We start from the raw sequence: 26,243 nt of genomic DNA, 5'->3' as shown, positions 1-26,243 counted from the left end.
CAACTTATTTCAATAAATTTATACATATTCAATAAAAATAAACTATTTCACCTAAAAATACTGAAAATAAAAGCATTTTTGAAATGCTAAAAAACACACACCAAGAAGTTTTTTTTTTTGGTTCAAGATTGATTTTGTATTTTAAATTTGATTTTTTATTTGAATAATCATTTAGATATAAATATTTTATAAAAAGAAAAAAATTATTTATATTTATAGACAATCATGATGATTGTACAATAAATAAATAAGTTGAAATTAAAATACAAGCAGAGATGGTGTGTGTTTGGCAATTAGCTGATAACTTTTAGTTGTTAGCTGATTCAATTAGCTGTTAGCTGATTAATTAGCTAGTTTGACTAGCTCATTCAATTAGTTGTTTGTATTAAAGTGTTTGGTAAAACAACTTTTTGACATTAGCTGTTTATACATAAAATGACTATTAAATACATTGATACGTTATTTTCTAAAATATTTAATTTTGTTCATTTTGGCTTGAAATTTATAAAAATTCTTGTTATTAATTATTCAAAATTATAAAAATATTATAAAATATTTATTTTTATTTTTAGTATTTAAATTTGAGAAAATTATTTTTACTAAATAATAATAATTTTTTTATTTAAATTATTTAAATATAAAAATATAAATCTTTCGTAAATATATTTTTATTATGTTAGTTATTGTTTTAATATATATAAATAAATTAATAACCTTTATTTTTTTATTTGATTTAGTTTTAAAACTTTATATATTTTACAAGTAAAATAATTTATATGTAATAATTAATAATAGTAATTATTTTAAATTTTAAAAAATAAAAATATAATTTAATAAATTGGATATATTAAACATAATTAATAAATACTGCTATAAAAATATATTTATATGTATAAAATAAATAATTAAGTTTTAAGAGTAAATAATGAATAACCAATATTAAAATGAAAAAGCTCTATTCAAGACGCTAGTAGATTAGCTTTTGAGAAATTAGCTTTTTGGGTCTAAAAAACTCTTTCAAAAAGCTAATTTACCAAACACCTAAATTAACTTTTTGACTGGTCAAACAGCTAAAAACTGTTCAATAAGTTATTTTCCAAACACCCTCGTGATATAATTGTTTCAAATTTGTTTGAAATTTTCTATTCTAATTTTATATTTTAATTTTAAAAAATTACAATAAAATGCATATTTGATTATAAAATAATTGAAATAATATATATATATATATATATTCACATATATAATTTGAGAATAATGAGAATCACATGTGTGTGAGGTTGCCTTTGACCAAATGATGGTTTGCTCATAATTTTGGCTAATAATCATATTGGTTTGGTTAAATAAAATTTATGTAATTAATTCAACAATGATCTAATATAATTTTTGGAATAAATGTATCTTGAATGTGTGGCATTAATTAATATTTTAGTCATTTAAATAAAGTTTGTATCTAAACAATTTTATATTTAATCAGTAGTCACTAAAAATATCATTTGGTACTAAAGTATTATTACATACCCTCAATATCAATTTCTAATAATAAAATTTGGCGTTAACTCAATATTAAATAAATATATAAATAGTATCTTAATAAATATATATAAATAAATTCACATCAATATTTGATACTAAAATTGATATTCTCCCCGTCCCAAAAAAGTTGTCTTGTTTTTTCATTTTCGTCTGTTTCAAAATAATTGTCTTGTTTTCTTATTTAGTAGTTTGTAGTCCACATTTTATAACAAAATTATTCATATTTTTTCATACTATCCCTAATTATTACTCTAACATACTCTTTAAAATCCTTCAAAAAGCAAGGACATTTTAGTTATTTATATTCTACTTTATATCCACTTTCAATTAAATATTATTATTCCTTAATTCTCGTGTCAACTCTCAATAAGACATCTCTTTTGGGACGAAAGGGAGTAATATATATCAATTTCAGAGGTGCGATACGACAATATTTCATTTTTCAGTTATTTTTATACAGCTATTTTTATACATACTTTATACCAAATTGATACTCCATCCCTCATTCAAATCTATGCTCACTTTCCTTTTTTGTTGTCATCGAAAAATATTTTCATTTTTTTGTTAAATAAAAAATCATTATACTTCTGTATTTTTTATTATAAAAGAAAAAAAATAAAAATTATTACTCACTTTTATTAAAATTTATGCCCAGTCAACTGAGCACACATTTGGACGACGGATTGAGTAATAAATATCAAAAAATTTAAAATATGTTTATTCAAAAACTATATATATACAAATGTATGCGTTTTCATAATATTATAATGTAAAATTTCAAAATAAAATTACATCCAATATTTATTATCATTAAAAAGCAATTATTTGCATGTGATAATTTTAATAATAATATAATAATAATTAGGCGACAATGCACTGTGTTGTAATTAATATTTAAAATTTATTGGCAAGGCAATAAATGCATAGATAGATAGAGAGAGAGATGCGCCAGGGTGTCAGTTTCCAAAAATAAATGTGGATAGTTCCCAACTGCACTAAAACAATTCCTTCTTACAGAAAGTACACATCCATATAACGTGGACGTACGACTCTCTCTAATAGTAGTCTCTCGCTGCCACATAATTTTTCTCTATTTTTTTATTTTTGTCCGTCCAACATAATTTATCTTTTATATTTTTAGAAATATAATTATGCATTTTAATCGCATTTTAAATTTTAAATTTTATAATTTTCTTAATTTTAATAAATTATTTACTTATTTTAATCTTAATATATAATTATTTTTACTAAATAATAATTATTTTTACTAATACACTTCTTAATTACTTACTAATTATACTTTATCTAAATTCTCGTGTCTACAGTAATACACCTATATTACATGGGACAGAGGAAGTAATATTCTTAACAACAATAATTAACAAAATGGCACCGAGAATGGAATTGTCGAGAAATTAAAATAGAGAATAGAATTGAAAAATGGAATTGAAGAGAAATAAAATTGAATAAAGAATGAGAATTAATTCTTTTATTTATTAAAATAAATAATTCAGTTGAAAAATATAAAGAAAAAAAGAAATACAAATATACGAATGGATCAAACAATAATAAATGATTGACCAGAAAAAATAAGAATTTTAACGAATGAGAATTTATAAAAAAATATTTTTGGTGTTTTTTTTAAAAAAAAAATATAAATTATATATTATGTTTTTTAAGATTATATTTTAGTACAATTTCTTAAAAATTTATAAAAATTAAATATTTTACCAATAAATTAAATTTGATTTTTTGTAAAATTGAAATAATATAATTTTAGAAAATTATAAAAATTAGATAGTGCAACAAGATAAATAAAAATAAAAAATATATATACTGCAACATTATTTCTTTCAATTTCTCTGCATAGGAGAGAAAAATAAAAATAATTTATTTCTTAAATTTCATTTCTCTCTTATTCAAATAAACAAGATAAATGAGACAATAGCACATCCTAAAATATTCATTCAGTTTAATAACAAGTATTAATATTATTCTCCCTATAATGTAAGAAATACTCCATTCTCCCTATAATGTAAGAAATACTCCCGCTCTCCACTCCAAAGGTCACTCCAAAGGGACATTTGGAGTTTTGTTATAAATTATTAGTAGGATTTTATTAGTTAGTGGAAGTGCAATATATTAAAAAATAATATTCCTTCCGTAAAAAAAATATATCAATTTGTTTTTTGCACGTAGTTTTATAAATATTAATATTATATTGGGATATAATATGAATAAAATAGAAATGACTAAAATAACCTTATTAGTATGTGTGATATAAAGGTAATAATATTTGTGTAATATATGTAAGTTGTAAAGGTATTTGTAATGTTAGGTAGATGGTACAGTTACTTAAAAAAAAATAGATACTTTGTTATGGGACGGACTAAAATGAAAAAATGGATAATTTGTTATGGGACGGAGGGAGTAGTATTTTATTGGTTAGTAAAAATGTGTAAGAAATTTTGAAATTTTTCTCGTTTAACTTTATGTATAAAGTAATTGTATATTTAACAATATATTTATAATTTAGGTAAAAACTAATAGTATTTTGATATTAATATTTTGAAGTGATTTCTATTCATTTGATATCATTTTTTTTTTTTTTTTGTGCAGCCGTATAAAGTATGAAAAAATAATAATAATAATAATAAAAAGAACAAAGAATTCGGATAATAATAATATGTTTGGAGCGAATTTCTTTTAACATAATTATATAAAATTTATTATATTATCTTTTTATTAAAAAATTAAATAGATAAATTAATAAAACTACATGAATTTTATTATTTTTTTACAAAAATATAAAAATAAACTACAGAACTTGGAAAGGGGAATTATTAGAAATACATATATATATATATATATTTTTTTTTAAAACTTAAAAAAAAATAAATTTGGGGCCAAGGCAAGTGGCTTACCCTTCTATATTTCTATCTTTCTTTAAGAAATAATTATATTTATTAATTTTTATTTTAAATTATTAATGTAATATTTTTTTATATAAAAAATATTTTTTCCATTCTTTAACAATCTATCATTTTTTTCATTTTGGTACGTCCCATAACAAATTATTCATTTTTTTTAGTAATTGTATCATCTACCTAGCATTACAAATACCCTTCTAATTTACAATATATTACACAAATGTCATTATATTTATATCATACAATATTAATAGTGTTAATTTAGTATTTTTACCTTTATTTCTACTTTATCATAATATAATACTAATATTTCTAAAATAATAAAATAATACCATAATTTATTATTATATAATTAAACATTGTCATCTTAAATATGGTATCTCTAATCAAATGTATTATTTAAAATTGGACGAATAAAGTATTTTTTTTATATGTTCATTTATTTTTAAAAATAACATTTTTTTTCATGTATAATCAACAAATATTTTTTATTTGCAATTAATTTATTAGTTTTGTTATTTTAATTAATAGAAATCAATTTATTTATTTACTTTTTTTTAAAATTTGAAAGAAAATTTTAGGCTGTGTTTGTTTTGTATAATAATTTTTTAAAAAATATATTTTTATAAATATAAAAAATTGTGAAGGTAATATAAAAATAATAAATATAGTAATATTTTAGTTTGTTTCAGAAAAAAATAATAATATGGATATTTAGTATGGACACGATAATTCAAAAATAATAATATTGTTTTGTCCCAAAATAATATGTAAAAATATTTTTAAAAAACTAAAATGTCTCTAATTAATGTAATTATTGTAAAAAAGTTGAGATAATTTTGTAAAAACACGGAAAGTTGGTTACTAAAAATGAAAATTGAACTATTGTTTCTAAACAGACAAAAATGACAAAATTTGACTATTATTTTAGAACGAATGAAGTATAGTATTATGAAAATATCATCAACTTATCATAAATACTACTCCCTCCGCCCCAATAAAAATGTGAATATTATTGTATGACAGGAAAATTTAGGAAATATATAATTAATAAATAATTTAAAAATATATTAATAAAAATAATTAAAAATTAAAATTAAAAATAAATAAATACAAATTAAAATTAATAATAAATTATGAAATTTAGGCAAAATGTATAAACATGTTTTTTTTCTATAATAAAATGTTTATACATTTTGCTAATAAAAAATACAATTACTAAAGAATATTAGTAATAGATTGATTCCAACGAATTAAAAATTATAAAATAAATAAATTAATTTCGAGGGTTATGATAAATAAAAAAGTACTGTATTATTTAATTTTGAAAAGGAGTTGGGCGATTTGACCCAAATATTGTAAGTTGTGAAGGGGGGAAGTAGGCGGATGGGGCGGGATTTGTACGTTAAATTGGAACAGTTTTGGGGAAAAGAAGCCTCCCTTTTTTAGGGCTTATTTAATTTATTGATATATATCTACACTAGTGTTATTATTATTATTATTATTATCACTCCTTTTATTCTTTAAAAAAAAATTATTCATTTTTTATTTTTTATTTTGGTCAATGATTTAATTCTAAGATATACATGGTGTTGAAATAATTGAGATATAAAAATAAATTTGACCTGATTTCTGTTGGATTCGGATCTGTAAACAATATAGGGTTTTGTGTTCTTCAAGTTTATGGCGCAATTACTTTCGAGAAAATCGCTAGGGTTTCTGTCGTTACTTCCAAATGAGATATGAAAAGTAATAATTGTTGTGAATATTTCACAAAAAAGTATCAAAATACTTCTCTCAATACACATTATTTTCAAAATACTTTTTTCAATACAAATCAGCACCATGCTGATTTTTTACATCAGCACACTGTCATGTATGCAAACAGTAAACATTAGTATTACATACAACACATGCTATGTGTAATAAAGATATGTGATGTTTTTTAACAATAACAAGTGCGTTGTATACAAGTACGTCATGTGCTAAAATCAACTGTCGTGTGTGTTGTATGAGACTATAGCATGTGTTGTATTTGCATTATATTAACATATACAATGTGTTGTTTATAGTAATATTAGGTGTTGTCTAATAGCACATAATGTGTTGTTCAACACAATGCTGAATTTTAAATACAACCGCTGTCTAATATCAAATTTAAACCTTTACAATCCTTTACAATCCAAACATATTTTAAATTTGACAAAATTAATTATAAATACCTGTGGTTTGAATTTACAACATTCTATTTCATAATTTAAATTTTGCATCAGAAGTTCTTGTGCTTCTCATAAATATTGTACAAATTATATTTTTTTTTTTAAAAAAAATGTATAATATTTTTTAAATATGAGGAACCCTCGTACAATTTTTAAATTATAAAAAATATAGTGCCAATATTTTAAATTATAAATGAATTATGTGCAATTTTATATTTTAAATTTTACATACTTAGACCTTATATACCTATCAAAAAATATATACATTATTATTATTCTCTAATAAATAAATAAATAAATAAACCTATACAATATTTAGTATTTTTAAGTGAATTAATTATTAACTATAATATTTATATTAAAAAAAATTATAGTAATAAATAAAATTTAAAAAGTAACAGTTTGTTTGGTTTTGATTTCAAAATCAAATTTCGTTATTCATTCTATATAATTTTTTATAAAAATATATTTTCTCCGTCTGTTTCAAGAATTATATTTACATTTTGCGTTATTGTATATAACATTAAAAACATTCTCATGTTTGTATAATTTTTTATATAAATGTCATTATATTAGTATTTTGTCATTTTTCTATTAATTTGTACTATATTTTGATATAATAATTAATATTTAAATATCAACCTATAAAAAATAGATATAATTTTTCAGACAGGCAAACAGAATAATATTTATATATATATATATATAAAGCATTAAATCAAAATATAATTTAAATTAAAATAAAAAACTCATTCAACAGTCAACAAAAAATCTTAGGTAGAAGCGTGTGATGCATTCACACGTGTGTGATTGCAATGTCTGCTATTGTTATACAATATTCATTAAATTTTGTGTTGAACTTCTAAAAGTATGTTTGTTTAAAGTTTGTATTTTTTTATTTTTTATTTTTGAAAAAAAAAATAAAATCAAGTAATAATTTTAATATGATATGTTTACTGAAATTTTTTTAAAAACTAACAGTGAAAAAGTTCAAATATTTTTAAATACAAACCTTATATGGAAACACAACGAAACAAAAAAAAAAAAAAAAAGAAAAAAAAAAGAAGAAGTTTAAATAACGTAACTATTTTTAATTAACTATATAAATTGTATAAAAAATAATATCTTTTTATAGAAAATTATAAACATTGTATGGAAAATATAATTTTAAAAAATAAAATTAATGTATAATATGTGATAAAATAAAAAATAACATGTTCTATATGCGCTATTAGTGCACATATTATATTTATATTACCTTAATATAAATTATGTAATTTATATCTTGTAATGTATTATTTGTGCATATACAATATGTTGTAAATAAAGTACTGAATAATATCATGTAGCACACATTAACAAGAAAATATTTTTATATACTCTCTCAGTCCCATAAATATAATTTTAATTTGGTTGAACACGTGATTTAAGGAATATTGATATTATATTGGTAGGTGGTAAAAAGTATGGATAAAAGACTTTTTTGCTCCTGTGAGTGTATTAGTGTAAAAAGTAGTAACAATTGTGTAATAAAAATGAAAAAGTAGGAGTAGTTTTATGGTGATATAGTTATTTATAAAAACAAAATTATTATTTTGGGACGGAAAAAAATGATAAAAAAGACTATTGTATTGCGATTGAGGAAGTATTTACATATTATTATTTTGGCGTAATATAAAAATATGTAAAAAGTAAATACATGTAGTGACGTAGGCATATGGACAAAATAACGTATTGCTCAAAAATCAAAATAATGTGTTGACCACAAAAAAATAAATAAATAAATAAATAAAATAGTTTGATTTACAATCATACATTAATGGCTTCAAAAGTCAAATAAATTTTGGACACATATTGTGCTCTGATGTCAGTTTCCACAAATATTGTTATTTTTGCAAATAATCATTCATCCTATATTTTAATATCTCAATTAAATCAAAAGTTTATGTTTATAATGCCATACTATTCTAATACATTAAATTATTTTTGTGATAGGTATATGTATATATATATGTTTACAAAATTTAATAAATATTGTATTTTAATTATAGTTGATGAGTTTTTTACAAAAAATTATTTTATCTTTATCATGTGTAAAGTTATTGTGAGTATATTAATATAAATATGTATAAATATAAAGAGATTTATAATATATATGTATATAGTAGATCAATTATTACTAAAAGAAAATATATATATATTTATTTGGACAACAAAAAATAATAAAATATATACTTGTATGAATATATTTTTTATACTAAAATAAATAGTAGTAGCATGTATTGTATAAATTATATTACTATATATTTGTATTATATTAATATAAATCATGTATTGTATATACTATTGAGGCTTGGGAGCTAGTTCAATTTTTTATTTATTTATATTTTTAAGTGTAAAAAAAATTAAAAATTATATAAACATATTAAAAATCACTAATCCCAATGTACTAATAATAAAATGCATTTATGTTTTATTTAGAATTATTTTAAATATTATTTACACTACTCTCTATCAATTGTGCATTGGAGCACACTTTAGTGGATATATTTTCTATAATGTCTGTCACATATAAAATAATAATATATATTAATTTCCGTACATAAAATAAACGAATACAATATAGTATTTCGATCCGGCTCCAAGAATTTTATTTACTTTTTATATATTAATATTTGAATATTAATTATTATATTAAAATATAATACAAATTAAGAGAAAATTACAAAAATACTTTCATTAGTGCCTTATAATACTAATTGAAGGACATTTGTAAAAAAAATTATACAAATATAAAGATATTTTTAATATTAAATACAATGATATGCAAAAGATAAATGTAATCCTTAGAGACGGACGAAGAGAGTATTTTAAAAAAAAATAAAATAAAAAAATAAAAAAAAGAAAAAGAAGTATAAATCTTGATGGAAAATCATAATGGGGCCAAATTAAAGAAAACAAAGAGTAAAAATTGGTAATAAAAATGATACAAGCAATATTGACAAATATAGAGATGAGATGAGAAGAAAAGACAAAGAGGAAGAAGACATTGACAATTGACATTGTTGGCCATTAATTGAAATCCACTTTGGTAATAAAATCCATCACCCTAAATTCCAAATGCATTCATTTATTTATATTTATTTCAACATGTAATGATTTGTGAAAACATACCAAAGCAATAAAATCCCATTAATTTGGTATGATTTGACTCCAATATAATTATATGTATGTATCTATCATTGCTACATTCACACATTGCAACCAATTCAATAAATCAAATTTCATTCATATATTTAAAATAAGTTATTTTTTAATGTTACAAGTTTGAATAAATTTAGATACTTGAAAATTACTAACAAATTATAGATTTTAAAAATTCCATAAAAAGAAGGTACGTGTTTTGTTTTTAAATTTCAAATTTAAATTATTACTATTCAGCATGTACGATTTTTTAAAAAATAAATATGTTACTTTATTTTAAAAAGCCTCACTTCAAAATATAATTTAAACCAAAACCTTAATTTTAAATCAAAACAAAACAAACCTTATGTTTTGTATATTTCATTTTTTACTAGTTTAAAATCCATTTTGAACCGATAAATTAACTTGCGAATTTAGCAATGTTGTTCGATGGAGTGGTGCATTTTGTTAAATCACGGACTTTTAAAAGAGATCATAGATTTTGTACCTGGTTGGAACAATAATTCCCCAACTTATTCTGGCATATGGGGACATGTATGTTCACTTTATTTGCTGCATTTCTTATATTACCACTTGTGGTAATGTGTTTTTTCTGTTGTTGCATCAACCAACCTGCAACTTTCTAAATTTTTTCTTCTCGATTTGGGAAGCTTAAAAAATACAAAAGGAATGGATATTTTGAGTGGTCAACCTGTTACAGACACATCATTCTATTTATGTGCAAATGATTTTAATTAGGTTTGTTCTGCATGCCTTGTATGACTGCTACTTGGTAAGACGCGTGGAAAGTATGATTGTCGTATGGGTTTAGAGAGAGAAGTGTAGTGAGAGAAAGTGTATCTAATCCTCTCACACTCCAACCCTTCTCTTCTCCATGCATTTAGTGAGTGTTAAACACTGTTATTTCGCTGGAGAGTTGATCAGTCGAAGGGAAATCGAAAATCCGATCAGGAGAGACATCCAGAATCTGAGCACCCCAGCTATTTGGTAGTTGTCAGTACGCGTTTGTGACAACATATGCCTTTGGAGGGATTTTCCTAGGTGATTAGCACTGTAGTATGGGTTGAAGGAGTTTTGAGTTGTTTTGTTCAACACTGATTAATGAACTTCTCCTAAATTGAAATCCACTGGATGTAGGTTGTTTATCACCAAACCGGGTTACCAAATACGTTATCATTTATTGTTTTGGATGCTGCATTTATTTCATTGACAATAAACTATTACAACTGTGATATAACTGCGCTTCGGGAGTTGGCCCTTGAATAGATGTTCGAAGTATACTGGTGAAGCACATTTTCTTTCCAACATATCCGTTTATTATTTGCATGAATTTGGATATTGGTGAAATTAAAATAAGCTGATTTGAATTATTTCGAGTTTAAAATATTTTAAAATTAAAATCTCTATCACTGACCGTAGAAATTATTTGAAATAATAAAAATTTTAAAGTATTTGAACTTTTTAATACAATGAATTAAATATACACAAACTAACTTCAAAGATTTTAAATTTACCACAATGCTACATGAAACTAATTAATTTGACAATCATTTGATATATATATATATATATTATGCATTATATTCTGTAGCTTCGAGTAATTTATATGTTGTGTCAATTATAATATTGATGTATTTATTTATTTATTTATTTATTTTTTAGTCAATAGCATTTTTTAATTGAACTTTCAAATTTTACGATGATTAGAATAAACACAATAATAATATTTTTTATATGACGTTGAAATGTTGTGAAATTGTTGAATCTATCGATATCTATTAAATGTATATAAATATATAATTTTGCATTACATATAAAACTTCAAAATATATTTCAAGTGCTATTGATTTTGTGTCTATATAAATGATTATGATATGGTTCAATAATATACAGAATTGTGATTTTTGGCAATCAAATCAAATTTATTTTATGATGTTAACATATCTTTTCAAAATTCAATTATGTACTTATTATTTTGTGATATTGTTTCCAAGTCCCTATAATTAATTAAAATCTTATCAAATAAATAAATTTGATGATTGTAAATATTTTACTTATAAAATCCAAATAATTAAGGAATTAATTAAACATATATGCCATTATTTTAAAATATTAAAATTAATGTCCATTATAATTATTTTATGAAATATATTTAATTTTTAACCTTTTTTATTTTTTATTTTGTTACCATAATTCAATCACAAACATCATACTCTTTTGTTGACTTACAAAGTATATCTCTATTGTCTAATTACAAAGTAATTATTTTATATAATAATTATGGATCTTATATATATATATATATATATATATATTTACAAATACTTCTATTTTACTATTACAATATTATTTGTATAGTTGATGATAATTTTGTATTGTGAAAATATTGATGTAAATAAATATAAAAATGATGATATCTATATAAATGTATATTTGAATAAAAAAATAAACTTTAAATATAATATCTTTACAAGGAAAATAATTGAATATTATATTTTAGATGAAAAATAATCTAAAATGTATTTTTTTATTAAATAAAAACAAGTATTACACATAAATATTTCAAAATATTTATTTTAATAATATAAAATAAATAGTATAAAAAGAGTTTTAGGGTTGGTTTGTTTGTTTTGTGGTTTGGTTTTTAGGGAAAAATTTTTATTTGGGGCCTAAAAAAATGTATAAGTAATAATATTAACAGTGTGTAATATATAAATTTTTTTTGTATTTTGATAAAAGAATACAAACTTAATATTCATATATATATAGAGTCAAACTATCAAATTACAATTGTAGTGTAGGCATTACTATTTACGTACACATTATTAAAAATTTTGGTACAACAGCTTCTTCTTTTTTTCTTAATTTTATTTTTTAAAAGATTAAATTAAATATATATATATATATGTTTACAAAACACTAATAACATTAAATATTCAAATTTTTACGGTTTTTAAAATTATTCAAAACTGAAAAACTTAAATGGTGTTCGGTTTCAATCTTGATATTAGTTTAAAAGGATTTGACTTTTTTATTTAAATTATATTTGACCTAATAAATTTGTAAAATGAAAGTTTATATTCCAAAGATAAATTGACAAAAACACACATACCTATAAAACTTCTATCTAAATAGAATAATACTACATCTTTCGTTCGAATTTATTTTTATTCTCCTTGTATAATACAAAGAAAATAAGAATAAATTTTGATGATGAAGAGATTAATTCTTATTAAAAAATATTTATAAATACAAAATATAACCTACAAATATTTTACCATTCCACGTGTGAAATATATATATATATAGTTTAAAATTTAAAAAGTCGAAATAAAAGGATAATAAAATTAATTAAGAAGAAAATAGTGAATGGAATTGTGACAAGTTGTGAAATTTTGACTTAATGTGGCCTTACTTTTTCATGTCAATTTCACACTCATTTTGCTTCCTCAACTTTTTTAAATTCAATAATCACACCACACCACACCACAATTCAAATTAATATTAATATTAGAATACAACCTAATTCCGTGTTCATCCCACTCTGAATTTCTTGTGTTTTAGAGATTTTTATTTTTTTAGTAATAGAAATATGGATGTAGTAAATTGTATATGTACAATGCTTTTAATTGAATATATATATATATATGTCTTGTATGCATTTAAGTTTTTAGATGAATGAAAAATTATTGAATATCATCGTTTTTAGGAAAACTGATTGTTAATGTAAGTCAATTGTTTTTTTTTTTATGTAATTAGGTAGGTTATTGTTTATTATTAATTCGATTGGTCGTAAAAATACATATAAAAAAAACTAGCAATAAAAAATGTACGTAATAAATTAATCTAAAACCAACATAAATACAGAAAATATATTGGCCAGTGAAGTGGACGAGGGGCATGTGCCCGAAGATAGTGTCCAAATGATCGAACAAGCTAACAAAGTCAATGAAGAAGATATTGTTCAAATGATTGAAGAAGTGAATTAAATGATGAATATGTGTTCAATGAAATTGTTCTAGGGAGTGAAGCAATTCATGAAGTCATTGAAGAGGCCGATGAATATGTGCCCATTGATAATGTTGAAGTGACCGAAGAAATTCATGAAGCAAGTGAAGATCATCATGTTCAAAACAATCAAAAAATTAGGTTGTAGACTAGCTGATAAACATCGGTACGCTCAATATTCATTTTTTTTCCAAATATTTAGCGATTGAAAATAATTCTATCTATATAATCCTTCCTAATAAACATGGCTATTTAAACCTTTTATTTTTCAATAAAGATTAGCTATTTTCAAGTAAACTAATCTATTGCGAGATGTTATAGTTACTTAATTTTCTAAACTTTTTTTTTTTTTGGTTATAACTTCAATTAGTTGGTTCAATTTTTAATTTGATTTACTTTTTAAATGGTCTTTAGAATGTAATTTGCAAGATACAAAGATTTTTTTTCATAATTTATTCCTTGTTACATAGAATTCATTACCATGAAAATCTATTTCTCCAAAATATGTTGATTATTAACAATGAAAATAATACGTTGCATTTATATTATGTTTTGAAATATGAGAAGTTTATATGTTCGATATAATGAACTGATAATTTCATGGTTAATGGTATTTTATTTCATAGATGATATTGGTGGTGAGAATTTAGAAAGAACACTAACAACAAGAGATCAGAAAGATTCAGAAAGACGATCAAGAGACCTACTTGCACAGCGGTACATAATAGATATTTTCAGGGCTGGTTTAGCTCCACAACCTCGAAACCCTTACTTTGCCACAAGCAAATTGGATAAATGAAATGGCAGTTTGGTTAGTATTGGTATTCAACACCAACTCTTATTTAAGTATCTACTTAATAAGTTCTTCAATATATAGTTGGCCGCAATATTTTCGATTATTGTGTTTTGATAGATGCAATAGTTTATAGTGATATAGAATGAGCATTTGATGATGAATAATACTTTTGTTAGTTTATAGGTAGTTTTCTTGAGCATTAGCTACGACTTTTTATTATTACGAATCTTATTGGGAAAAACTAGAAGTGGGAGTCGATACCTAACTTAACTACTTGTTATACATTTAGTAGAACTGTGGCATATATATAACACCATATACTACTTGCTTCAATGTTATTTGGTTGAGTTTTTTTAATGTGTTAGGAATAGTAAATTTTTTGCCGGTACTTATTGAAAATTAAGAAAGTGTTTCGAGGAAATGAGATATTGTTTGTGTAAACTAAATTTTTTTACTTTTTAAAATATTGTATGAGAAAAAATAATTTATTTATTTTTAAATGATGGAGAAAATAAAAGAAAAACTTTTTGTTTTACTTGGAAATTTTATTTTATTTTGGTATTTTGATCTCATTTTAATTTATGTATCTATTTTATGTAAGAACTTTATTGTTCGTGAATAATTTAATGTTGCATGGTTTGTTTTATTTGAAATGTTCATAGTTCCTATATTTATTTTAGTACATTAATCAGTATTGTATTTACATTATTGTTTGAGTATTCTTGACATTGTTATATGAATAACATCTTTCTTTTTTTTATTTAAATTTAGTCCCAAAGATGTTGTGAAAGATAATGTTGTAGATTTTTCGAAAAAGGCTCATTTCATAAATCCCACCGGAAGGAAATTCATGGCAAGATGTAAACAATGGAAAAATTCAAGGATCATAATATCCAGTGGGAGAAAGATGCTGCTTCAACTATATAGAGAAAGATGATAGATGCATTTGTAAGCTCCTGGAGGGAGAAGACGAACTAGCTATCAATGTTACTGTTGTTTGTGGCAATGATATCCGAGACTAAGTTGAAGATGTTAGAATTAAGATTCGGTGAACTCATTTACCGTATAAAAAGCTAGGGGATGCCAAACAATCTTTGAATAAACAAAACTATTATGCGTAAGTTTTATTTTGTGTAGACATCAAGAACTTCTTTAGAATTCTAACAACTTTTTTATCTATATTATGACGATTTTGCTCCGTTTCTGGAAAATCGGTAGCAACTTAGCAAGATATATTATGCACAAAGTACTTTTATAAAATAGTTATATATTATTCTTGAGATGTTTTTTTTTCTATTTTATTTTAATTTCTTTGGCATAAAATGAGAGAAAAAGTCACATATTTGATTGTTAATGTAAGTGAATTATTTTTGTTATCTAATTATGAGTTAAGGTTTGTTGTTAAATACTAATAAAAATACAAGCAATTAAAATGTATGTATTAGATTAATCAAAATCAATAGAAATACATAAAATAAATTGGTCAAATGGTTAGGTATTGACACACAAAGGTAATAAATTGGTCAAACTAATAAATTGGTCAAACTATTAGGTACGTACACACAAGGTCTCATACAACAGTCATCGGACCAAACAATATTGAAAATATATTTATCAATAACTATTTTCATAGAAAAAATAAAAATAAATTTTATTCATGAAAAATATTAAAGCAAATTAGTTGGAAAATAATTCTATAACAAATTTGTCTTACTTTTAGTCACATATATATTAATAATCAAAACATGCAAAAAATTTCATGTGATAAAATTATTCTTCATCAGCCATAAAAACCAATATTATTAATTTTTCAGTATATAGTTATAAATACATTATGTGCCAAAATGTAAAATTATATAATATGATAAATGTAATTAATTAATAAAATTAATGGAAAAATAAAATATTTGTAATTAAAAAAAATAATTTAAATTGTAATAGTTTTTTCTTTTTTATCCAGTGATATTAATAGTCATTAATAAATATAGAAATAAATATTATCAAATAAATGTTTTACAGATTTTTAATATAGATAAAATAAATTTGATATGTATGATATTTTATGACATGTAATATTATAACATATATATATATATATATTATTCCATCTAATTTAATACATGGACACAAAATCCTATATATATTTTATAAATATATATACAAAGTCGTATTTTTATTTTTATTTTTATTTTTGCATGAATGAGTTTGTTTGATTTAGTTTAAAATTGATTTGAAATATAGCGTTAATTTAAATTTTGTTTAAACAGTATTTTGATATAATATTTTTGAGAAAAATAGTATATTTTTATTAAAAATTGTACAAAATAAATAGTAATTTTGAAATCACAAAAGAACAAACTCTATAGTTGGGTTGCAGTTGAATTGTGAAATATTTATGTTTTGTTTGATTTTGATTTGAAATTGGTGTTTTGGTTTGTGCTTTGTTTAAACTAGTGAGTCTCTTTGCTTTGTATGTTCTAGAGTATAGAAAATAATATTTTATGTTAAATATTAATTTTTTATGAATGAATAAATATATATGCCATATATTGTATAAATGTGTGTAAATAATATATTTTTGATAATATTTATCAAAAATTGTGTCACCTAATAAAATGTAGGGTGGACAAATCTAATATTTTGATGTAAAATTTTATGAAAAGAAATAAGTATATTTTTATTGAAAACTATAAATGTGTCGTACTGATTATTTGAGTTTGAAATTCCAACTAAACACACCCTTAGATTATGCTTGTTTGGGTGTGTTTGCTTTGATTTTATGTTTAAATAATTGTTTGATGTAATATTGTGAGGGAAAAAAAATATATTATTCACTTGCAACAAATTTATGTTTATTACCATTTGCATGTCAACAGCTCAAATTGGGGAAGTGAGAAAATCCTCAATCGATCTCATACATATTGCTTTGACTAGCGAGAGATTTTTCGAAATTTGGTCAAATATCTCATCATCCGTTAAACGAGCCAACCACGGTAAATATACGTTATGATAGTAAATATTACTCCATCCGTCCCACATAATTTGTTCCTATTTTCTATTTTCGTCTGTCCCACGTAACTTGTCCTTTATATTTTTGGAAATATAATTATGCACTTTCATCGCATTTTAAATTTTACATTTTATAATTTTCTTAATTTTAATTAAACTATTTACTTATCTTAATCTTAATTTTACTAAATAACAATTATTTTTACTAATATACTTCTTAATTACTTACTAATTATACTTTACCTAAATTCTCGTGTCTACGGTAATACACCCATATTACATAGGACGGAGGGAGTATATTTTTATTGAAAAGTCATAAAAATTATACAAAAAGGAAATTGATGAAAAAATTCAAAAAACTTTAAAAAATTTCAGCCAAAATATCATCCTACCAAAATTTGTGCATTCCAACATTGCATCACCTAATTAATTTTACATAATAAATTATTCAATAAATTATTCTATATGACAATTATATCATTACGATCAAATAATTTGATTTAAGAATTGGTGCAATAATATTATACTATGGTACGAAAATCAACAACCAAAAACCCATTTTAGTTATATTATTATTATATGTACAATTTTATTTTTATTTTTATTTTTTTAAAATTGCCCAATTTTAATTGGTACCAAAATCAAAATAAATCTATGAAAATATATAAATTAGGAGTGTTGTGTTATGTTAGGCTTTTAGAGGACAAAGGCGTGTGAGAATGGACCCAATTTAGGGCTGCCTTTGAGACACAATGCATGAATTCTTCAATATGCATGCATGCATGTATTATTATTAATTATTTTATTTTATTACATTATGGATCCCATGCATTGATGATCACCTCCGTGCACGTGCGCCATCATGCTTCTACAGCTGCGTCTGCACGTGCTGCCGCGCGTGAATTCACCGCCGTGTTATTTACTATTGAAATCACCGATTTCGATTTATTAAAAAATTGAATTGAAATCAAACATTTCAAATTATAGTACCTCTGTTTGCACAATATATTTTTACTCATTTTGGTATTATTTATTAATATTTTTTTCTCTCATAAAATATCAAATCAAATACTAATTTTTTATTTTTTATTTTTTTTATTTTTATTTTTATTTTTTTCAAATTTTCAAAAACTTGCAAAAATCCATTATCTAAACAAACCTTTAGAGTTTCGGTTTGAAAGTTTCAGTTATGCTTATTAAAAATTTCAGTTGGAATTTATATTTATTTATATAATTATAATAATTTTTGTAAAAATAAAATAATATCAATATTAACAAAAATACATAAAGTAATTATTTTTTGTATTTATATTTTATAATTTTTATTATATAATTATATTTAATTTAAATTTGATATTTTTTATAATTTGTTTTTAGTCGTACTAAATTTATTATGTTAATTGTTATTTATACGTAACAATTTAACCATTACTATTATTTACATCATTTTTACACAATATATAAATAATAAATATATTTAAGTAATAATTTTTGAATAAAATTATTTAAAAAAAAAAAAGAAAAGAGAAAATAAAACCGAACCGTGTAAAAACCGGTTTCGGTTCGCAGGAACCGCCGGTTTGAAATCGTCGAACCAGAGGTTCCAACCGCCGGTTCAAAACCGCTTGAGCAAGTCCGTTGGGCAGGGCAGGTTCTGTATATGACCTCGGCCCAAATTTTGATATGGACTTCCATGGCGAATTGCCTTTGTGCCAAAGTTCGTGGAATTCTCGAAGACGAAGGCTGATTTTTCCCTAATATTTATTTGGATCCGATGTCGGAAATTCAACTCTGATGACAGCGTTAATTACGGTTTGTTTAGTCGGTCGTTTTCCCCAGATCCATGGCACTGTATTAATCTAAAATCGCATCACAATCTGGCCCTGCATTGTATTGAGTGGAAGCTACGGGAATTTGGGGCTGGCGTTTTGAGTTTACAGGACCAATTGAGGGTTTTTGCTTCGAATTGAAGGTTAGAATTTGTGGAGATGTAATGCTTGTTTTCGTTGGGAAATCGTAACTTTGAGGTTCGATTGACCGTGCATTTCCATTATTAGGTTGAAACTGCGTTTAATTAAGTTGTAATTTATGTGAGATCTTCCCAGGGGAATCTCGTTGTCCTCCACGTTATTTTTCTGTGTTTTTTGTTTGTTTGCATCAGTTGTCGTTAAATGCAAATTTACAGGATGCTCATGGATTGCTCTTGATATATTGTTTGTATGCAGCTTAGGTGCTTGTCTTGATTACCTTTGAATTGGATGGATCATTGTGGCTGCTGATTATTGTTGGTACTGGTGAACTGTTGGAGAAGTTTTTGCTTCAATGGTGGCTTCTGTGAAGCTATAAAGCTTATGCAGAATGTTTGGAAGAGAAATTTTTTGTTGTAGGTTTTGCTATCTAAGATATATATTGTGTAGAGGTAGTTTAGGTTAGCAGTAGCAGCCATGGTTTCAGTTTCGCCCAAAGAATGGTCTAAAATTGCCTATCCAAAGGCTCTTTTATCTATTATTGCTGCTATTGGAGGGCTTGCTGTATTTTTAATGCTTGCATCGACCGTGTTGGTGCAACAACCCCTTGATCATGAGTCAGTGCCCTCCTTTGGGTATTCGGCATATGAATCCAGTCGAATTGTTGATTCAGGTAATTCTCATTTCAACTTTGGATGTAAAGCCGGACATCCTTCTAATTCTCTTACACCGCTGTTATCACTTGCTGAACTTTGTCTTTTGTTGGTCTTCTTGATTGATTATTCTCTTTATATCATTTTTTCCTGTCTATGATTTTTGTTTCTATATCTAATTTGAAATTTGATTCGAAGTCTGGATACATTTTTTCGTCTCTTCGTCGAGTGCTAGCAAATTTGGCTTGTTAAAAATTGAATGCCCTGGAGATTTATGTTGACTGCCCTTCAAAGATTTCTTTGCTAGCCAAATTTTGTTACATTTTCTTTAAGTGAGTGCTTTGGCTGCATAGATCGAATGAATACAGGTGGCACATTTTAGAGGGTTAAAAATAGTTGTTGAAAAGTTTTGGATGCATATGTACTCAACTGCACCCTTGTGAATCTGGAAATTGGTTCTAAGTTTTAATTGTCTGCTCGAACTTTGAAAGGGATTGTGTTTGTAATGTCATTCTTGGGTTGCTTAATAATTGGTTTTGCAATTCAAATGTTTGACTAGTGTAAGTTGTAACTGAGGATTGATTATTTCCCCCTAATCTGTTGATCTTTTTGGAAGGAGTTTCAAGCATGAATGGATAGAAATAGGACATGTTGTAGTGATGACAATTGATTGGACTCACTGGATTGGACATTAGAAATGTGCTACTTTACTGCACGATGTTAGATGTTGTAAAAAAGTTAATGCTTTATGCTACGGAATGTTTCTCTCTATCATCTTTTCAAGTTAGATCGATGAAATCTAGTATTATTTTCATATTATCCTGATATCTTGGTGCTTTCTATTTCATGAAAACTTTTTTTTATTTACTTTGCAGATTGTGATCTTTATAATGGAACATGGATTCAAGACAACACGGGACCTCTGTACACGAATAACTCCTGTCCCATTATCACTCAGATGCAGAACTGTCAAGGAAATGGAAGACCAGACAAAGATTATGAGAACTGGAGATGGAAACCATCCCGGTGTGACCTCCCTAAGTTTGATCCGAAAAAGTTTTTGGAGTTGATGAGAGGGAAAACTTTAGCTTTTATTGGTGATTCAGTTGCAAGAAATCAGATGGAATCTATGCTGTGTATTCTATGGCAGGTTAGGAAAAGGGACTTTCTAATATCTCTCATTGATCGTGTGCTAGTTTACATACTTCACATCTTCCTTTGTCTATATTACCTTTTTTTTATCCCAATTCTTGTTAATTGGTTGTTCTATGAAGATGAAACCTTTTCCGCAACTTTTGTCCTTGGATTGATAGGTTACGTTGTAGATCTTGATTAGCTTAAACCAATAAACCCCTATGGTTGCTTTGTTAGAATTCTCAACTAAACTTAAATTTTTTATTTTGAAATAAGATTAATCTGCCGTTCTTGTTCAGGCTGAAGTTCCTAAGAACCGAGGTAATAAGAGAATGCAGCGGTACTATTTCAGATCCACGTCTACAATGATTGTTCGCATATGGTCCTCCTGGCTTGTTCATCAAACACCCGACCCAATTGATTTTGCTCCTGCTGGTGTGGTTAAGCTCCACCTCGATGCTCCCGATGAGATCTTCATGCAGTATATCACAGAGTTTGATGTGATTGTTCTCTCCTCTGGTCACTGGTTTGCCAAACAGTCGGTCTACGTACAGAACAACGAGATTGTGGGAGGACAGCTGTGGTGGCCCGATAATTCCAAGCCACAAAAGATCAACAACATTGATGCTTTTGGAGTATCTGTCGAGACAATTCTTACTGCTCTGGGCACGCATCCGAATTACACTGGTGTTACAATCGTCCGAAGTTTTTCGCCGGATCATTACGAAGGTGGAGAATGGAACACTGGGGGATCGTGCACTGGAAAGACTAAGCCTGCCTCAAAAGCTGAATTGGCCGAAAATGCCTTCACCAATATAATGCACGAGAAACAGGTGACAGGTTTCCATCGTGCAGTTAAGAAAAAGACTAACAAATCGAAAATGGTGTTGATGGATATCACGGAAGCCTTTTCCTATCGGCACGATGGCCATCCAGGCCCGTATCGAAGCCCGGATCCTAATAAGATCACTCAGAGGGGCCCTGATGGCAGGCCCCCACCGCAGGATTGCTTGCATTGGTGCATGCCAGGTCCAGTCGATACATGGAATGAGCTTGTGCTTGAAACTATACGAAGAGAATTCGATGACAAACAGAACAATTCATCTTGAGGGTTCCTCAGTATTTGGTTTTAGTTAAACATGGTTTCAATCATTTGATAGAGAGAAATACGTATTTATACCACATCATAGATCATCAGTTGGTTCATAAATGATAGTCTTGTCCCTATTGTAAGCTGGATCGTCTTCACATATGTAACGAGCATCTCACATTCGTAATTATTCAGTTTCTACTTTGAGCGAGTATGTCATCTCATTCAAATTTCCATTGCACGAAGTATATGATAATTGTGCAGGTCCATATAACACATTCAGAGTCGAGGCATTGGCGAGGCCTTCCATCCATTGTCCGTGAAATGCATGCCATCAAAGAGGTAACTTTCTACGGCTAACTTTGATATGATACAATTTCTTGTCAATTATCAACCGATAGAATTTTTCATTATACATTGCATAGTATGAAAAGTATGGTGAAAACACCAGCTTTTCTTGATTCTTGAAAGACCTGTTGAAGCCTATGCCCGACTGAAATTGCGAATACTTCTTTACGGAACCTTAGCAGTTACCACGGAGATTATATACACTCTTTGGACATATTCCAAAACATTAGCATCTGTAAATGTTACATTTGCATAGATTATTATTGTCTGCATTGAATTGTTCTGTCCTGGAAGTTGAGGTGAGATCATCTCTCAATAGAAGACGACTTTGTGTTCCTTTTTTAAATGCAGAATGTTGGAAATGGTATGTATTCTGCTTCTATTCTATTGAATTATTTGACTTTGCAACAACAACTCACTTTATTTAAAAAATCTGGATTTTTGCTATTTATGTGCTCCATGACTTGCATCCATTTGTCACGTATTTAATTCTGTTCTTGATTCTTAGATTCCCTCAAAGCTCAACTACGTGTTTGGTGTATTCATTCCTTCCAGATCTACAAGATGATGCCTCCCACGTAAAAGCGCGTTTAAGAATTCAGAAATGGATCATCTGGATCATCTTCTTCCAAGTTATATAAACTGGAAGCCATTGCTGCATTTCTCAGAACAGCCAATACTCAGAAATGGGGGAAAATCTCAATACTCTGGCTAGTCTCAATCCATATGGAAAGCTCAGTGAAGCCGAACAAGAACGGCTCGTTGCGAGGAGAAAGACGCGGAGAAGAATCACCGTAATCGGAGTGTCGTCGGTGATTCTCATTGTTGTCGTAGTCGCCGTGGTCGTTGGGGTTTCTCAAAGCAACTCCGGAAGCAACAAACGAAGAGATGAAACGAATCCGGCTTCCTTATCAATTAGGGCTTCGTGCAACGTCACATTGTATCCTGATTCCTGTTACAACAGCTTGGCTCCTTTGGTGAAGTCGGGAAATCCGAATCTCCGAGATCTTTACAAGCTGTCCGTGCAAGTAGCTATCGACGAACTCTCAAAAGTCTACAATAATTTCATTGGAAAAGGCGGGGAGAAGCTGAATATCACGGACGAAAGGACGAGGGCAGCCATAGAAAGCTGTAAAGAACTCGTCTCCCTCGCGTTGGATCATCTCAACGACTCGTCGTCCATCAGGGTCGCGAATTTGCGGGAGGCTTTGGGCGATTTGAGGACGTGGTTGAGCTCGGCCGGGACTTCTCAACAGACCTGCATCGACGAACTCGAAGCGGCGTCGAGTGGATTGAGTGATGTTGTGAGTTCTAACTTCAAGAACTCGACGGAGTTCACGAGCAATAGTTTGGCGTTTATTACCTCGATCGAGAAGTCCATTGACTCGTTGGGTGCCATCGGGAGGCGCCGTTTGATGGGTTTCGAAGATGACACGCCGGGATGGGTGTCGGCTAAGGACAGGAAGCTGCTGCAGACTCCGAGCTCAAAGATAAACGCTGATGCTGTGGTGGCGAAGGACGGCACCGGAAAGTATAAGACGATCAAGGCGGCGCTGAAAGCCGTGCCGGAGAAGAGTAAGAAGAGATTTGTTATCTATGTGAAGAAGGGTGTTTATGTTGAGAATGTTAGAGTTGAGAAGAAGCAATGGAACGTGATGATGATCGGCGATGGCCGGAATTCCACCATTGTTTCCGGCAGCCTCAATTTCGTTGACGGAACTCCCACGTTTCAGTCCGCCACATTTGGTAATCGAACTCTCTTCCCTTTCGTATATTCGACGTTTTTGTATACTCGATTAGAGATTGTTCGATACAGTATATCGAAATTATCTGATCATACCATATATCGTATCGGGTTTGGTATATTAAAAAAATATACTGATACTATACCGAAAATTCGGTAATACCGAAAAATTGGTATATCGAAAATTCGATAGGATATATATATATTGATACCGTATCAATAATTTGGTATATCAAATTTTTCATAAGGTATCGGTATATACTGTTTCATACTAAAATATCGAAATTAAAAATACTACCTCAGTTTCAATAAAAAAGTAACATTTGTTTTTTACACCTAAATTTTTAAAAATTAAATGCTAATACAATTACTATATTAAAAAATGATATCCTGTTTTGAGATGAACAAAAATATAAAATACAACCATTACGGACAGAAAGAGTAATAATTTTTGTAAAACGGTATACGGTATTTGGGTATATATTGAAAATGTCAACTTATATACCATTACCATAGTCTTGGTACAGCATAATACCGTATCGAAATTTTAGTGCGGTAAGCAGAGTATTTCGACAATTCGATATATTTTTCCACTCGTATGTTCGACTACTCGGATTTCTTACGTAACTTTCATTGGATCAGCGGCGATGGGGCAAGGATTCATCGCCCGGGACATGGCGTTCCGGAACACCGCCGGCGCGGCCAAGCACCAGGCGGTGGCCCTGATGTCGACCGCCGATCACTCGATCTTCCACCGGTGCACCATGGACGGGTTCCAGGACACCCTCTACGCTCACTCCAACCGCCAATTCTACCGCGACTGCAACATCTACGGCACCGTCGACTTCATCTTCGGGAACTCGGCCGCCGTCCTGCAGAACTGCAACATCCTGCCGAAGAAGCCGATGGCCGGGCAGCAGAACACGATCACGGCCCAGGGAAAGATCGACCCCAATCAGAACACCGGGATCGCGATCCAGGACTGCACGATCGGGCCCGCCGCCGACCTTGCCGGCACCCGGACCTACTTTGGCAGGCCGTGGAAGAACTACTCGACGACGGTGCTGTTCCACAATGTGATCAACGGATTCATCGACGGAAAAGGGTGGCTGCCGTGGGTCGGCACGTCGGCGCCGAGCACGATCTTCTATGCCGAGTATCGGAACTCCGGGGCCGGCGCGGCGACGAAGAAGAGAGTTGGTTGGAAGGGGCTGAAGCTCAATCTGACGGCTTCTCAGGTGAAGAAATTCACCGCCGGTTCGTTCATCGCCGGCGATGATTGGATTCCGGCGACCGGAGTTGACTACAAGTCGGGGCTTTGATGTGATCAATGTACGGACAAATAATTCTATTCTATTCTATTCTATTCTTTGGGTTTTGTATGAATTTGTTTGTTTCCTTTTTTGTCTTATTGGATCGTTTATTTGTTGAGTTTTGAATACGACACGTGGCGCGTTCTCAGTGCGGGTGGCATTTGGGTAATTAACTTGGATTTTAAGGGCGTTTTGTTGGAGTGAAATAATAGTCAATTTCTTTTTTTTTACCTAAAAAGACGAAAAATAGGTCAGAGTTTGAAAAACTTGTGTAATAACTCTAACATCAGCT

The 26,243-nt window shown here is 27.4% G+C and overlaps 2 protein-coding genes across 2 annotated transcripts; both read left to right on the top strand.

Moving 5' to 3' along the window:
• Nucleotides 1-19,376: 19,376 nt before the first annotated feature.
• Nucleotides 19,377-22,760, top strand: LOC127256328 (protein YLS7). The gene is made up of 4 exons (XM_051282296.1): nt 19,377-19,674; nt 19,928-20,342; nt 21,198-21,472; nt 21,756-22,760. The coding sequence occupies exons 2-4, from the start codon at nt 20,147-20,149 to the stop codon at nt 22,563-22,565; spliced, it is 1,281 nt and encodes a 426-aa protein (XP_051138253.1). The 5' UTR covers nt 19,377-19,674; nt 19,928-20,146; the 3' UTR covers nt 22,566-22,760.
• Nucleotides 22,761-26,069, top strand: LOC127256327 (pectinesterase-like). Its single transcript, XM_051282295.1, has 3 exons — nt 22,761-22,888; nt 23,450-24,640; nt 25,281-26,069. The coding sequence occupies exons 2-3, from the start codon at nt 23,581-23,583 to the stop codon at nt 25,958-25,960; spliced, it is 1,740 nt and encodes a 579-aa protein (XP_051138252.1). The 5' UTR covers nt 22,761-22,888; nt 23,450-23,580; the 3' UTR covers nt 25,961-26,069.
• The last annotated feature ends 174 nt before the right edge of the window (nt 26,070-26,243 follow it).

The sequence above is a fragment of the Andrographis paniculata genome, unplaced genomic scaffold, assembly GCF_009805555.1.
Source record: "Andrographis paniculata isolate CXL003 unplaced genomic scaffold, ASM980555v1 Contig55END, whole genome shotgun sequence".
Taxonomy (NCBI): domain Eukaryota; kingdom Viridiplantae; phylum Streptophyta; class Magnoliopsida; order Lamiales; family Acanthaceae; genus Andrographis; species Andrographis paniculata.
This window is presented reverse-complemented; position numbering and strand designations above follow the sequence as displayed.

Excerpts from the sequence above, each read along its gene's own strand:
- LOC127256327 (XM_051282295.1), top strand. The coding sequence starts at position 23,581 with ATGGGGGAAAATCTCAATACTCTGGCTAGTCTCAATCCATATGGAAAG. Across the intron at positions 24,641-25,280 it reads GTTTCAGTCCGCCACATTTG|CGGCGATGGGGCAAGGATTC; the intron begins GTAATCGAACTC and ends TCATTGGATCAG.
- LOC127256328 (XM_051282296.1), top strand. The coding sequence starts at position 20,147 with ATGGTTTCAGTTTCGCCCAAAGAATGGTCTAAAATTGCCTATCCAAAG. Across the intron at positions 20,343-21,197 it reads CAGTCGAATTGTTGATTCAG|ATTGTGATCTTTATAATGGA; the intron begins GTAATTCTCATT and ends TTTACTTTGCAG. Across the intron at positions 21,473-21,755 it reads TGCTGTGTATTCTATGGCAG|GCTGAAGTTCCTAAGAACCG; the intron begins GTTAGGAAAAGG and ends GTTCTTGTTCAG.